Raw genomic sequence first — 15,610 nt, forward strand, 5'->3', positions numbered from 1 at the left:
AAAAAAAAAAAAAAAAAAATTGATACAGGATGCCCGAAATACACATTCTCCAGCCTCATGCAGATAATGGGTATGGCCATGTAACTTAAGTCCTGGCCAGTGAATAAAAGCTGAGTGGTGTAGGCAATTTCCCAGAAAGGTCCTTAAAAGGGAAGGGGTCACATCATATACAAAAATTAACTGAAAACCCATCACAGACCTACGTGTAAAGGCTAAAACTATAAAACTCTTAGAAGAAAGCAGGAGCATATCTTCATAATCTTGGGTTAGACAAATGTTTCTTAGATAGGACGCCACAAGCATAAGTTGGACTACATCTAAACGAAAAACTTGGTGTTGTAACCTATGCAACCAGTGAAAAGACGACCCACAGAATGGGAGGAATGTTTGCAAATCATAAGGATTTGTACCGGAATATATAAAGAGCTCAAAACTAAACAGTAAGAAGATAGCCCAATTAAAAATTAGGTGAAGGATTTGAATAGATATTTCTCCAAGACAGACAAATGGACAAAAGGCACATGAAAAGATACTCATGTCATTAGGGAAATGCAAAACTACAAGATACCACTCCACTAGGAGGGCTATAATTATATAAAAAGACAGTAACAAGCATTGGGGAGAATATGGAAAATCGCACATTGCTAGTGGGCATGTAAACTGCGCAGGTGCTTTGGAGAAGTCTGGCAGTTCTTCAAAAGTTAAGTATGAAATTATATGACCCAGCATTTATTCCACTCCTGAGGCTGTTAACAGAGATGAAAACATGATCACGCAACAACCTGAACACAAATGTTCATAGCAGCACTATTTTTAATAGCTAAAAAGTGGAAACAACCTAAATGTCCATCAACTAATGGCTATTTAGGATGTTAGGAATATTCATACAATGGACTATTATTCAGCAATAAAAACGACATGGATGAACCTTGAAAACGTTATGTTGTGAATAAAGCCAGTCACAAAAGACCACATATTGTATGATTCCATTTACATGAAAATGTCCAAATAAATAAACCTATAGAAAGAATGTAGACTTGTGGCTATCTAGAACTGAGGGTGAAGAAAGACTATTAATAGGGTTTCTTTTATTTTTTATATTTATTTTTTTGCAGTACGCGGGCCTCTCACTGCTGTGGCCTCACCCGCTGCGGAGCACAGGCTCCGGATGCGCAGGCGCAGCGGCCATGGCTCACGGGCCCAGCCGCTCCGCGGCATATGGGATCTTCCCGGACCGGGGCACGAACCCGTGTCCCCTGCATCGGCAGGCGGACTCTCAACCACTGCGCCACCAGGGAAGCCCAATGGGGTTTCTTTCAGAGATAAAAATGTTCTAAAATCAGATTGTGATGGCTGCACAATCCTGTGAATATACTAAAAAAACACTGAGTTGTACACTTTAAATGGGTGAATTGTAAGGTATGTGAATTCCATCTCAATAGATTTTTTCAAAAAGGGAATGGGTATGCTCCTTCTATTGGATGAAATGATGAAATGCAAATGTGATGGCTGGTGCCGACAGGCTATCTGAAGACCTCAAGTTAACTGGTGCTGAGATCCGCAGATTAACAATACTGGAGTCATGATTTTTGATCTAGCAGCTCTGAACTGCTTCCCTCCGGACTTCTGCATGGGAAATAAAATAAAATGTATTCTGTAAGCCACTATTATTTTGGATTTCCCATTACAGCTAAATCTAACCTGAAAGTATACACTACCCAGTATAAAGCAAGTCATCCCATTTTCTATGCCTCAATTCCTTAATCTAGAAAATGGGTACCTTCAGATTGCAGCCCTAGCAAATAGTGCAAAGATAACTAGATAATGCATGTGCTAAGTATTTAATTTCTTGGAAACTAAACAAACTCAAGATGAGTTTCTTTGGATAATTTACGTTTGAACACAACACTTTGTATGCAATTTCAGCAGGTTTGGAAACACTTCACTCACAATACTTATACTGTGTTGCATGTACTACCACAATTTTACTTTTGAAGGGAAGTGGGCAACAGAATAAAAACAAAAAACACCTCCCTCCCTTTTTTGCACAGAAATGTAACTAAAAGGCATTTTTTTCCCTAACAGTTACTATTCTGCTTAAAGTGATGGTATATTCCTAATGCAATTTTTAAAGACAAATAGACTTCAATAAATAAAACAGGCCGACAATAATCAAGAAGCCTGTCTTTTGAAACAAAACTAAAGATTGATACACTTCAAAACATCTGAAAGGATGCACACCAATATGTTATTAGTGGTTATCTCTGAATGGTGGAATAACAGGTGAGCTAAAGATCATTGTAGCATAACTGTATAATTTTCTCCAATGAATATGAATTATCTGTGCAAAAAACATACAGTTAAATCAAGTGACAAAGAGCCAAATATTAGTCTACTGAATAAGCCACTTCTATTTGAAGATTCAGTGTGATGAGCAATGTTTAAATTAAATGGTTTGTACTAAGAGCAAAGGGGTAAATCTTACTAAGGAGTCTTCATGCTAGTTCAACTAAGGACACAAAGGATGGTGTAAGAAATAAACACAACCATTGAGTTAGTATTAAAAATATCACATTTTAACACTTCTGAGTACTAAATGAAACATTGGTTAAAGTACCTGGCAAACAGAAAGCACCTAATAAATGTTTGTTGATTCTCAAACTGAATGACTTTGCCAAATAAAAATGACAAATGCATCCATATGTAACTATTTCATAACAAACAAATGTAAATTATCTCACTGATCCTTTTAATGAACTAAGTATTTCATCTTCAAGACAACAGTTCTTTAACCATTAGCAAGATTGCTTTCAAAATACTTTAAGGCACTGAAATAGATGCATACATAATTTCAACATAATTAAGTATAATTAAAAGTATTCTGAATGACAGAAGTATATAAAATAAATAAGATCACCTTTAGAACCTGGATAATGCATAGTAATTTAACCAATAAATTAGAATCTGTAAAATTAGATATGTACTTCTGCATATCACCCCCAACAATGGTTTTAAACTGATTGATGCCACTTTTGAAACAACTACTTAGGTCAAATTATATTCCACATCTAAGATGCTGGCTTTATTTTCAAGTTTGCCTTCCCTTGCTAAATTCAGTTTGTTTTCTAAAGTCAACATGTTTTGGGTATTCTACATATTTAATTAACAACTTTAGAATTTTAAACTTTAATGTAAAAAGCTTTATCAGATGGTTCTCACTTTACAAAACCTTTAAGAATATCATCCACATTAATTAGAGTTTTCACAGTTACAAAAATGAGGGTTCTTGCTGATGACAGGTCTTTCTCTACAGAACTTCTCACTGGGGTGTATTCTGCATGTACACACAAGAAAACCTCTGTGTCTTCTGGTTATTACTATAAACTGGAAAATCCACAAAGGAGGCCTTTTTATATGTACAAGAAAAATATTTCCAACAAGAAGCCCCTTTATAGAAATATATGGAGAATCAAAAATTGACTTATATTTATGCAAATGAAAATTATAAAATGCTTCATGATAGGCCTACATGAAACATTTTCTTACAGATTCTTGAAAATATATTAACAATGACTTACATCTGATTTTACCATCCCCTCATTTTTTTAAGAATGCCATTATTTTTGTTTTACTAAAGAGACGACTCTACCACAGACGTAAACGTTACAGACAATAAATATTTTCTATTATATATCTGTTCATTTCTGAGGGTAAATGACAAAAGGAAAAGGCTCTCCTTTGTTCTCCCTCTCTTCTTGATAAAAAGATCTCTACCACCTAGAAGGCTGAGAGCTAGAAAAGGAAGCATTCTCAAAATGAACTTCAAACATAAGATATATCTTATAAATCAGGTCATCTAGTTATGTGTATATTTCCCTTTTGTTATCCCTGAGCCTTTAATAAAAACCTCATTTAAATGTTGCAGCCTTGTCTCAGCTGTGCTTACAGAAGATAAAGCACAGGTTTATCTCATGATTAGTTCAGAATTAAAGGGTGGGAGGACAGTCTAAGAACAAACTGGTGGACTACAATAAAATGTAAAGGTCTAACAGTCCGATTTCAGTTGAGTCTTGCACTGTCCATGATGCAGCACACAGGTTTTATTTTATTAGGGTGGAAGCTTAGTGCAGGATTTCCTGAAGACTGGTTCTCCTACTACATACCTAAGAATTACTTGGGATTAAAAATGTAGACATCTGGAACCCATCCCAAATACAATGAATTGTTAAAATGTGTGTGGTAGGTGGCAGGTAATAGGCATTCTGAAAAGCTTCCCAAGTGATTCTTACATATTAAGGCCTGAGAATCACTGCAAATCACTGCTTTATAAGATTAGCTCTTGCAAGGGTTCTGCAAGGTCAAAACTATTTTCATAATTATACTAAGACGTTATTTGCTTTTTTTCACTTTCTCATGAATGTACAGTAGCATTTACTATAGGCTACATGATGTGTGATCCTACAACAGACATACAGAAGCAGATGAGATTCCATCTGTCTTCTTTAAATCAGACAGTAAAGGTATTTAGAAAAAAATGAAATACAATGCCACGTTTCTCACTAAATCTTTTTAAATTTTGGAAAATAGACATTTTTCATAAATATGTTCTTTATATTAACACGTTTATTATTTTTAATGAATATTTTATAACTTTTTTATTTTAAATATAATATTAGTATTTATAACCCACATAAACAAAAGGTCTTGAGACCAAAAAGTTTGAGAACTGCTCTTTCCAGCAGACATTCAGCAAGTAAAATAGCACAAACTATTAATATAATTTTATGAAAACCTGAATTAGTTAATTTAAGGTAATAACTTTGTGATGATACCTGGCTATGTTAATCCAGAATAATCAAATTATGTTGATGTAACTACTCACTTGGGCTATCTTTTAAAGGTTCACCCCTGATAATAGTCAGGAATTACTATTCCTTATCTTAGATGTGACAAGGGTACTAGAGTTACATTTTGAGTCTCTATTTTTTAGAAACACATTCTGAAATATCTACATATGAAACTATATGAAGTCTGGGATTTGCTTAACATAGTTCAGTGGGAACTGAGTGATGATGGATCATTATATCATATTTTTGCTTTTGCATATGCCTGAAAGTTTCTATAACAGAAATATCTACATATCTTGCTCTGAATGGATCAGAAATGGTCCAACCAGTAATCCTACACAGACACAGGCTGTATCTCTTCAATACCACATCAGGCTGTGCTTCAAATCTAGTTAAGATAATTCTTAACCCAGTGCACGTAGATTTTCAGTTAGTATAATAAACACTATAATGTAATATAATCACTGCAACCGTTTTTTTTTAATAACAGTGATTTTTAAAAAAATATTTATTTATTTTTGGCTGCATTTGATCTTCGTTGCTGCACGTGGGCTTTCTTTAGTTGCGGCAAGCGGGGGCTACTCTTCGTTGCAGTGCACGTGCTTCTCATTGTGGTGGCTTGTCTTTGTTACAGAGCACAGGCTCTAGGTGTGTGGGCTTCAGCAGTTGTGGCACATGGGCTCAGTAGTTGTGGCTCGCAGGCTCTAGAGTGCAGGCTCAGTAGTTGTGGTGCACGGGCTTCGTTGCTCCGCAGTATGTGGGATCTTCCCAGACCAGGGCTCGAACCCGTGTCCCCTGCATTGGCAGGCGGATTCTTAACCACTGCGCCACCAGGGAAGTCCTCCCAATCACTGCTATCTTGAAGGTAGCTCAAAGTTATGTTCATGTAAGTATATGCGTGTGTATTTAGAAAGGGAAAGTACGTATACAGTTCATCGAAATTAAGATGCCACTGGGAGTTCCCTGGTGGCCTAGTGGTTAGGATGCTGGGCTTTCACTGCCATGGCCTAGGTTCAATCCCTGGTCAGGGAACTGAGATCCTGCAAGCCAGGTGGCACGGCCAAAAAAACACCCCTGAGATGCCACTGATTCTAAGACTTGTCATTTTATATACTACTAAAATTTTTAAAAATCCAGATTATGACAAAATAGTTTCTTAAACACTTAGAATTTTTATACTTGTTGAAAGAGCACTTTTAACTAATTTTCACACAAACATTCATCAAATCACTTACTTCCATAATAAGATTAGAATAAAATGGTTAAGTCATTCCTAACAGTTGAACGTTATTCTGACTCAGATCCTTCAAATCACTTCTGATTCAGTTCATTGATGTACATGTTTTTCCATATAATACTCCCTTCTGTATCATCGGGTGTGTTGATGATACAGGAGTACTTTGAAAAGTGCTCCACTACTGTCTCTGGGATGATCTTTCATTGAGCTGACACTTGTTCTGCATGCTTTGAGGCAGATGCCAAGGCAAAGACAATTGTGTCATTACTGCCATATGGCCAACAAGAAATTATAAGGATGTATCCCCATTTCAGAGATGCTAAAATGTGAAAAAATGTGCAAACAAGAATTAATGAAATATGACATCACCAAAGACAGAATTTTCCCATTCAATCAAATTCACCAATTGCTACTCTGTTAATCTGTGCAGGTTACCAACAAAATCAAGAAAATGGTCACTTGTATTTATTGGGTACCAAAAATTGGATAATGAAAGGCTAAAGCTTATGGCAAAGAATATAAATACAAAAAATCCCAATAAAGATTAAAGGAACTGTGCAGTAAAAATTAAAAATGTGCACTGTGATCTCTGCAATACTACTACAAGAATAAAGAAATGCCAATCTAAAAAGCTATGAGAGGATAAAAAATAATACTCATTAAGCTCAAAAAGAGGCAAGAAAGGAGGAATGAAGAATAAAAAGCCATGAGGTAAAGAGAAAAAAAAGATCAAGATGGTAGCCTTAAACCTAACTAGTTCAGGATATTATAAAACATTATAAAAACTGGACTAAACATTCCAATTAAAAAACAAAGCTTGGTTAATTATCACTTAATAAATACCATTGGCCAGTCAAAGGTTTTTAAATGCTTCAAGTCATTCAGGGAAATAAATGGTAGGTGACTATTTGTTATTGAAAATGCCAGAAGTATTTTTCTAGACAAAGAAGTTGGGATTAAAATAGTTTATTTCCCTAAAAAGAAACAAACCTGAGTTGTAGAGAACAAACTTATGGTTACCAAGGGGGGAAGGGTAGGGGGAGACGAACTGGGAGAGTGGGATTGACATATATACACTACTATGTATAAAATAGATAATAATGAGAACCTACTGGCATACAGGCCAGATATGAGAGGGAGTTGTGGTGGCCCAGATCAGGGAATCCGAGTCCAGGCTGGGTGAAGAGGGCATCTGCACAGGAAAGCGGCCCATCTTCCTGGTGTCAGAGTGTGACCAGCACGAGGAGTGCGCCCATGTAGAGGGAGGCGGGTGGGGACGGTTGCAGTATGAGCAGGGTTAGGAGTGTGTCCACACAGAAGAGGTGCTCAGTGCAGAGTGTCAGAAGCCAAGCTGGGTTAGGAATATAGGAGAGGTGGTACACAGCAGGCTGTCTCAACCAGAATAAAAAGAGCATTCATACAGAGGAGGGGCCAACTGCAGTGTATCAGAACCAGAAAGAGGTGGCAAGTGACCACTCATAGGGGAGGATAGGCAGCACTGACTGCCAGAGCCCAGGAGGGCAAACAGGTCATTGGCATGATGTGATATGTCAAGAGACCCAGCAGGAAGAGGGAGGCTTCCAGGCTGGGGAGGAGGCAGCAGTAGAAGAAGGAGACTGGTTACATGTAGGAGAACTGATCAGTAAATAAATATACTGGGGGCTTTCCTGGTGGCACAGAGGTTAAGACTCTGTGCTCCCAATGAAGGGGGCCCAGGTTCAATTCCTGGTCAGGGAACTAGATCACACATGCATACCACAACTAAGAGTTCACATGCCACAACTAAGGAGCTCTCAAGCCGCAACTAAGGAGCCCGCCTGACGCAACTAAGATCCAGCGCCACCAATAAATAAATAAGTATTTTTTAAAAATAAATAAATATATTGAGAGTAACTGGAGCCAAGTTTCTCACTGAAGAAAGTTAAACTGCAGAAAGTGAAGAAGTTAATTACATATATGGAAAGGGGAAAACTAGAATAAACCCTGTGGTGGTGGATTGAAATTAGAGCTATCTATGTGAACTCATGGTTTTCACTACGCAAAGATATAGAAATACATTTGTAAATGTGTGTGTTAGTGTGTGTATATATATGCATATGTGTATGTATGTATAGACACCTGTAGCTCTTTCCACTCAGAGGGCCTGGGAATGTTGGCAATAAGTATACCTAGTAACCAGATCCTCAATACCCTTGGCCACTAAAAAGAACCAGGGCTTCTTAGAAAACGTACAGAACGAACCTGAAAAAAAATTTTGTGCCAATAAACAAGAAAATGCTCAAAGAATGATGGGAAGATGTAAAAAGTTTAAAGGAGGTCCCAGGGACTTGGAAACCTATATACAATATGTTCCTACTTTAATTAAAATGAAAAATCCTTTTAAGACAAGATAAAAGACTGGAAAAATCCATCAAACTAGTAGTAGTGATTATCTCTAGGTAATGGAATTTAACTTGATTTCAATTTCTTTCAGTACTTTCCTGTATTATCATTCCTTTTCTACAATTAACAAGAAATACACACATAATGCTAACGATCAACTTAAAAACATATTAAAAATAATTCTTTTAAAATTATGTATCTAGATAAACAGGAAAACTAATGAAATGATAATCCATAAAACAGACTGAAAATACTAATTAATGTCCAAGAATGTCCATTGTCATGAAACATTATGTTTAGAGAACTATTTATTAAGATCCTTAGTTCTTAAAAATAGCTGTTGACTGGCCTGAAAAGAAGAAATACAATTAAAACTTACGGAACAAATCAGACAAATAATGAAATGGAAGACTCACCTATGAGAAATGTTAAATTTCTGGACAATCCTTTCCCCATTGGCTAACCAGATCTGTATATTAGTGATGGGTTCCAGACTGTTTAGTGGGACAGTAGACAACTTATTTTTATTCTCAACTTCAATAGTCTTCGCTTTAGAAACAATTTTTGGTGTAGCACTAAGAAAATCCAGACAAGTCAGATGAATGTTTTTCATTAAGCAGAACTTTATCATTAAACAATTACTATAAAAACTTTACAGTAAGTATAGCTTTTAGGAAGATTTTAGCTAGTCACAGCTGTTCCCTAACACACAAAGATATTAATATCAGTTATATCCATTATACATGATGATCATAGGAATCGAATAAAATTATGCACACCTAAGTTGTAAGCTTGTAGACTGTTACGTAAGTATACTTGAAGAGTATACTTATGTATTTGAATCATGCCTTACAGAACAATTTTATAGTGCTGACAGATCTATGGACTTTACCTTTACCTACTCCCCAGGTTAAAATTTCTAAAAGAAATTATAAGTTCTCTGTAGAGAACAGTCCTTGGGTTATAAAGGAAATGAAAGGAAACAAAGTATTCCCTCATCACTCTGAAAGTCACATTGGGATATTTTTACATGTGTGGATGAATATGCATTTATATAACTTACCAATCTTGATAATTAATATATGAGAATTCATAAAAATGAAAGCAATCCTATAGTTAACCTCTTTGCATATTCTGCCACAGGCATAATTAGATAAGATGAATACTGCAAAGTTTGAAAATATTGGGCTGGTCAAAAAGTTCGTTCGGGTTTTTTGGAAGAGCTTATGAAAAACCCGAACAAACTTCTTGGCCAACCCAATAATTAAAGGCTCTGATACCGATACTAACTTTATCAGGCATTATTTCACTTTTATTACCTCAAAATTCAGATACTGATCAGAGAACACAATGCTGAAGGCATTGGTAACTATAATACAGAACCCTGTATCCGAAAGCTAGCCTATGTACTCTGTGACATTAATGGCAAAGCTCAACTGGTGGGTGCAAGGGAGAAAAAATGATTTATCCACCCAATTTTGCCCAATGTCCTCATTAAGCCAGGCACTTTTGATCGGACAAAACCAAAACAGCCACCATGACTTTTTAGTATAGTGCCAGCATATGTTAATTTACACTAAGGTGAATATGACTTAGAAGTTCTCATAAAAGTTAACATGAAAAATCTCATTTCCAATGGGAGAAATGATAACTCTATATATGTGGTCTACATAGTAAAATAATGACAAGCTGAATATTAGTCAAACCTCTGCTTATGAAAATTACAGATCATGAGCCTACTCACCTTCCCAGTCTGTGACCCTGTCCTGAGAAGGGCTGGAACACAGGCCTCGTTGACATACATACTTCATTTTTCTTATCTTCAACTTTAACATCGACCTCCTCTTTATCAAAAACTCCCTGTAATTCTAAAGGTAATTCTCTTGGAAAGTAAAGAAAGAAAGTGATAAAGCCCCTAATATGTTTTTTCTTTCTCTGAAAAACATACTGTGCATGTAAAAAGAATAGAAAAATATACAGAAATAAGAGGCATATATATTGTATACAATAAAAACTAAATGTATTTAAAATAATAGAGAAAAATCAAGCTCTTATTTCATTCTTTAAAATGAAAATATAGCTACATGCTGGTTCTAGAAAAACGAGACATAAAGAAATGTAAACACATGTAGACTTAAGAAAGAAAATGACAGCCCCCTCCCCCAAAAGTGACAGTCCTTATAATTCCACTCTCACTCTAATAAAAAGCTTTGCAGTGTATCTCCTAAATTTTCTCTCTATATAGTAAAATTCCACATAATAATTATATTTTTTCCAAAGATGGTATCATTCTATGTACACTATTCTGTATTTTGCAAACTGCTTAAAAAAAAAAAAAAAGCAATATACCACAGAAATCTTCTCATGTTAGTATATGGATACATGTCATTCATTTTTACCACATGCACACTGTTATTCTGTTATAAAGTAGATCAAATGGTACAAACATATAAAATACTCTTTTCATCTTTTTCTTACCGATTGGTAAGAAATATGTATATATTCCATTTACAGGATATACGAGAAACAAGTATTCCCAGTTTGGCATTTGATTTTACATAATCAAATTTATCTTTCTTATATTGCTTCTGGGATTCATGCCAACTATAGCTATATGCAACAACATGGATGAATGTCCCAAAGAAATAAGTTGAGTAGACACAAAAAATAAACACATTGCATTTACATAGAGTTCAAAAAAACAGATAAAATGAAAAAATTATAAAGAAAAGCAAAAAACCATAAAGAAAAGCAAAGAACAACTTACTACTGAAGTTAGGATAGCATTACTTCTGTGATATTACTACAAATAATGTGTAATTTAATCTTATCATGAGGACGAAATCAGATAAATCTGAATTGAGAGACATTCTACATAATTTGGGCCCATAATCTTCAAATGTCAAGGTCATTAAAAACAGACAAAAACAAAAACTGAGAAACTGTTCCCTCCTGAAAGAGACTAAAGAGACATGACATTTACAAGCAATGTGTAATTCTGAATTGGATGCTTTTGCTATAAAGGATAATATTAAGATAAAAAGTGAAACTTGAATACATTCTGAGGAATAACTGGTAATAATATTATACATCAATAGATGGTTGTATTGTGGTTACATAGGAAAATATATTTCCTTTTTAATAAAAATACAAACTAAAGTATTCAGGATGATGAGGCATCACTTTAGCAACTTACTCTCAAATGCTTCTAGAAAAGTTCTTTGTACCACACTTGCAACTTCTGTATTAGTTTGAAAAAGATTCCAAATTAATTATATTACATAATATAGAGCCATTTAAAATCTGTATATACGTTGTACATATACATACATACAGACCTATATATGTGTATGTATATATTAAAAATTGGTCAGATGTAGAATACTATCAACACTTCTGAAATAAAAACTGACCAAAATAAGTACAGGGAAGTCCTGGCAGGTGGATTCTTAACCACTGCATGACGAGGGAAGTCCCAAGATAGTCAAAGAAAAAAAAAATATATATATATAAAATATTATATTGGGACTTCCCTGGTGGCACAGTGGTTAGGAATCTGCCTGCCAATGCAGAAGACACGGGTTCGAGCACTGGTCTGGGAAGGTCCCACATGCCGCGGCGCAACTAAGCCTGTGCACCACAACTACTGAGCCTGTGCTCTAGAGCCCGTGTGCCACAACTACTGAGCCCGCGTGCCACAACTACTGAGCCTGAGCTCTAGAACCCGCGAGCCACAACTACTGGGCCCGCGTGCCATAACTACTGAAGCCCGTACGCCTAGAGCTTGTGCTCCGAAACAAGAGAAGCCACCACAATGAGAAGCCCACGCACCACAACAAAGAGTAGCCCCCAGTCACCGCAACTAGAGAAAGCTGCACACAGCAAGGAAGACCCAACACAGTTTAAAAAAAAAGACACGTAGGGCTTCCCTAGTGGCGCAGTGGTTGAGAGTCTGCCTGCCGATTCAGGGGACACGGGTTCGTGTCCCGGTCCGGGAATATCCCACAGATATTCCCCTAGCAGAGCAGCTAGGCCCGTGAGCCATGGCTGCTGAGCCTGCGCGTCCGGAGCCTGTGCTCCGCAACGGGAGAGGCCACAACAGTGAGAGGCCCGTGTACCGCAAAAAAAAAAAAGTGAATTAATTTAAGTCAGATTTTGGTTGGTCAGAATTCAAACTCCTGACCCTTCAAAATTACAGCTGTGGTTCTTTTAAGAAAACTCACCTTATGAAAAAATCTGAATTTATAAAAGAAAAAGTGTCTTTGAATGCATAGGAACATTGAACAACATTAAAAGGAATCTACTAAATGAAATATATCTAAAATACCCTTCTTGGACTTCCCTGGTGGTGCAGTGCTTAAGAATCCGCCTGCCAATGCAGGGAACACGGGTTCGAGCCCTGGTCCGGGAAGACCCCACATGCTGTGGAGCAACTAAGCCCTTGCGCCACGACTACTCAGCCTGCGCTCTAGAGGCCTCGAGCCACAGCTACTGAGCTCACGTGCCACAACTACTGAAGCCCACGCGCCTAGAGCCTGTGCTCCGCAACAAGAGAAGCTACCACAATGAGAAGCCCACGCACCGCAACGAAGAGTAGCCCCCACTCTCCACAACTAGAGAAAGCCCGTGGGCAGCAATGAAGACCCAACACAGCCAAAAATAAATAAATTAATTTAAAATAAATAAATAAAATATCCCTCTATTTACAAAGATTGCTTACCCTTTTTTGATGGAGTTCAGAAACTGCTGACTTGCACCATCAGAATAACTTCTGAAATCATCATTGACTGTGAATCCATTTTTCCATAATTTTATACTTACATCTGCCTGCAAAGCAGTAAGAAACAAAATGCATCATGTTAATAAATGAAATGTACTAATAAACTAAAAGTCCCTTGAAACTTTCTTCTATCAGTGTATATTTTATAGATCAATCTTTTCTTTAAAATAGAGATATAACTGACATATAACATTGTATTAGTCTTAGGTATACAACATAATGGTTTGATATATATATCTATTGCAAAATGATTACAGAATAAGTGTAGTTAACATCCATCACCACACACAGCTACAAATTTTTTAAATATACCATTCTTAACAGCAAGCTTCAAATGTAAAATATCAAAAATTATAATGTACACATAAAATATGGTTAACAATGAATAATATTTTTAAATAATTCGTTAATAATTTTCTTTAAGAGAGGTCATTTGCAAAAATATTCTGTGCCCTGTCTTAGAGGACACTAAAGCTTTCTGGCCAGAACAGACTTCTCAACAGTTAGAGAAGGACTTTGAAATGACTTGAACATTAGACTTTGAACATTAAGAATAATAAAGGGGGAAAAAAAAACTATGAGTAATTAATGGCTATTCCTTCAAATATAAACTATCAGTGTTACTGTTATCAATATTTAATCTCTCAACATCTTGTTGATCATCTCCTAAGAACATTATTTATTCACTCATTCAATCAAAGAAGTCACTGTAGAAATATAGAAAGGTTCAGAAATACAGTAGAATGCAGGGATGCTTCAGGCTGAACACAGAAGGACTGAAAAATCCATTTAAGAAAATAGACTATTAGAGGCCTTCCCTTGTCTCTAGCATTTATTCATTCAGCATATGTTTATTGAGTAATATGTAACAGACACTCCATTAAGATGTTAGGGAAAATAATCACAATAACGATAGCATATATTATTAGCCTGCCTGCCTGTCTATCTGTCTATGTACTTACCTGAGACAGCACTTGTGTGTACACTTACATGTACCAAACACTGTTTAAAGTACTTTCCCTACATATATTTATTTAATCCTCCTAAAATCTACAGAAGATGGGTATTATTATTGTTATCCTTTTTATAGATGGGAAATTAGAAACACAGATCAATTAAATTGCCCAATATTACATAGTCAGTAAGGGTGGAGCTGGGGTTGGAATCCATACTCTTAACCACTATACTATATTACCTCTTTTTTTTACCTATAACCAAACTGCCAAGACTCTGCTCTCATGGTACTCACAGAAAAGAATGAGAACTAAAAAAATTGTACAAATGAACTTACTTACAAAACAGAAATAGAGTCACAGATGTAGGAAACAAACTTATGGTTACCGAGGGGGAAAGTGGCAGGGAGGGATAAATTGGGAGACTGGGAGTAACACATATATAAAACAGACAACTAATAAGGACCTACAGTATAGCACAGGGAATTCTACTCAATACTCTGTAACAACCTATACAGGAAAAGAATCTAAAAAAGAGTGGATATATGTATATGTGTAACTGATTCACTTCACTGTACAGCAGAAACTAATACAACATTGTAAATCAACTATAATCCAATAAAAATTAATTTAAAAAAAAGAAAAGAAGAGAATGAGAACAGAACAAATAGGAAAAGAGCACATAAAGATACTGAGGAGGGGAATTCCCTAGCAGTCCAGTGGTTAGGACCGGTACTTTCACTGCTGAGGACCCGGGGTTCAATCCCTGGGGGAACTATCCCACAAGCTGCATGCGCCAAAAAAAAAAAAGACACTGAGGAAAACAGAAGAAACTTAAACACAAAAATCCAAAAATGATAATTAATACACTTATATAAGAGAGGATGTTTGAAAGGGAGTAGGAGGGAATATTCAGTGAGCAAAAGAGCTCTTAGAAACTTAAAATGGAAATTAAAGGATTGAATATAAGGTTGAAGAAATATTACAATTAAAATAGAACAAAACAACAAAGAGGTGGAAAACAGGAGAAATAATAAGAGACTCAGTCCAAGAGATCCACTATTGGTGCCCAGGTCCGGAAGATCCCACATGCTGCGGAGCGGGTGGGCCCGTGAGCCGTGGCTGCTGGGCCTGCGTGTCCGGAGCCTGCGCTCCGCAACGGGAGAGGCCACAACAGTGAGAGGCCCGCGTATCGCAAAAAAAAAAAAATAATAATAAAAATAAATAAATAAAAGGCAAATTAGAGTAAAGGGATCTCTTTAATGTCTGACTTCGAAAAGCCAGCTAGATTCTCATAATTGCTGCTGCCTTCAGTCTGCTGTGATATGACATTTTGATTGAAGTACATTAAAAAAAAAAAAAAAAAAAAAAAAACCCAAAAAAAAAAAGAAATTTAAAAAAAAATTTTAAA

The 15,610-nt window shown here is 36.1% G+C and overlaps 1 protein-coding gene across 1 annotated transcript in view; it reads right to left on the reverse strand.

Annotated features, from left to right (window-relative positions):
* Positions 1 to 1,312: 1,312 nt before the first annotated feature.
* UBXN2A (UBX domain protein 2A) overlaps positions 1,313 to 15,610 on the reverse strand; it is a 22,310-nt gene continuing 8,012 nt past the window's right edge. The window contains exons 3-6 of the mRNA XM_024764554.1: positions 13,187 to 13,293; positions 10,211 to 10,348; positions 8,883 to 9,041; positions 1,313 to 1,626 (exon numbers count right to left, since the gene is read on the reverse strand). Of these exons, the coding sequence (XP_024620322.1) occupies positions 1,581 to 1,626; positions 8,883 to 9,041; positions 10,211 to 10,348; positions 13,187 to 13,293 (450 nt within the window). The 3' untranslated portion in view covers positions 1,313 to 1,580. The remainder of the gene's footprint in view (positions 1,627 to 8,882; positions 9,042 to 10,210; positions 10,349 to 13,186; positions 13,294 to 15,610) is intronic.

This window comes from Neophocaena asiaeorientalis, unplaced genomic scaffold (genome assembly GCF_003031525.2).
Source record: "Neophocaena asiaeorientalis asiaeorientalis breed wild unplaced genomic scaffold, Neophocaena_asiaeorientalis_V1.1 scaffold345, whole genome shotgun sequence".
Lineage (NCBI taxonomy): Eukaryota > Metazoa > Chordata > Mammalia > Artiodactyla > Phocoenidae > Neophocaena > Neophocaena asiaeorientalis.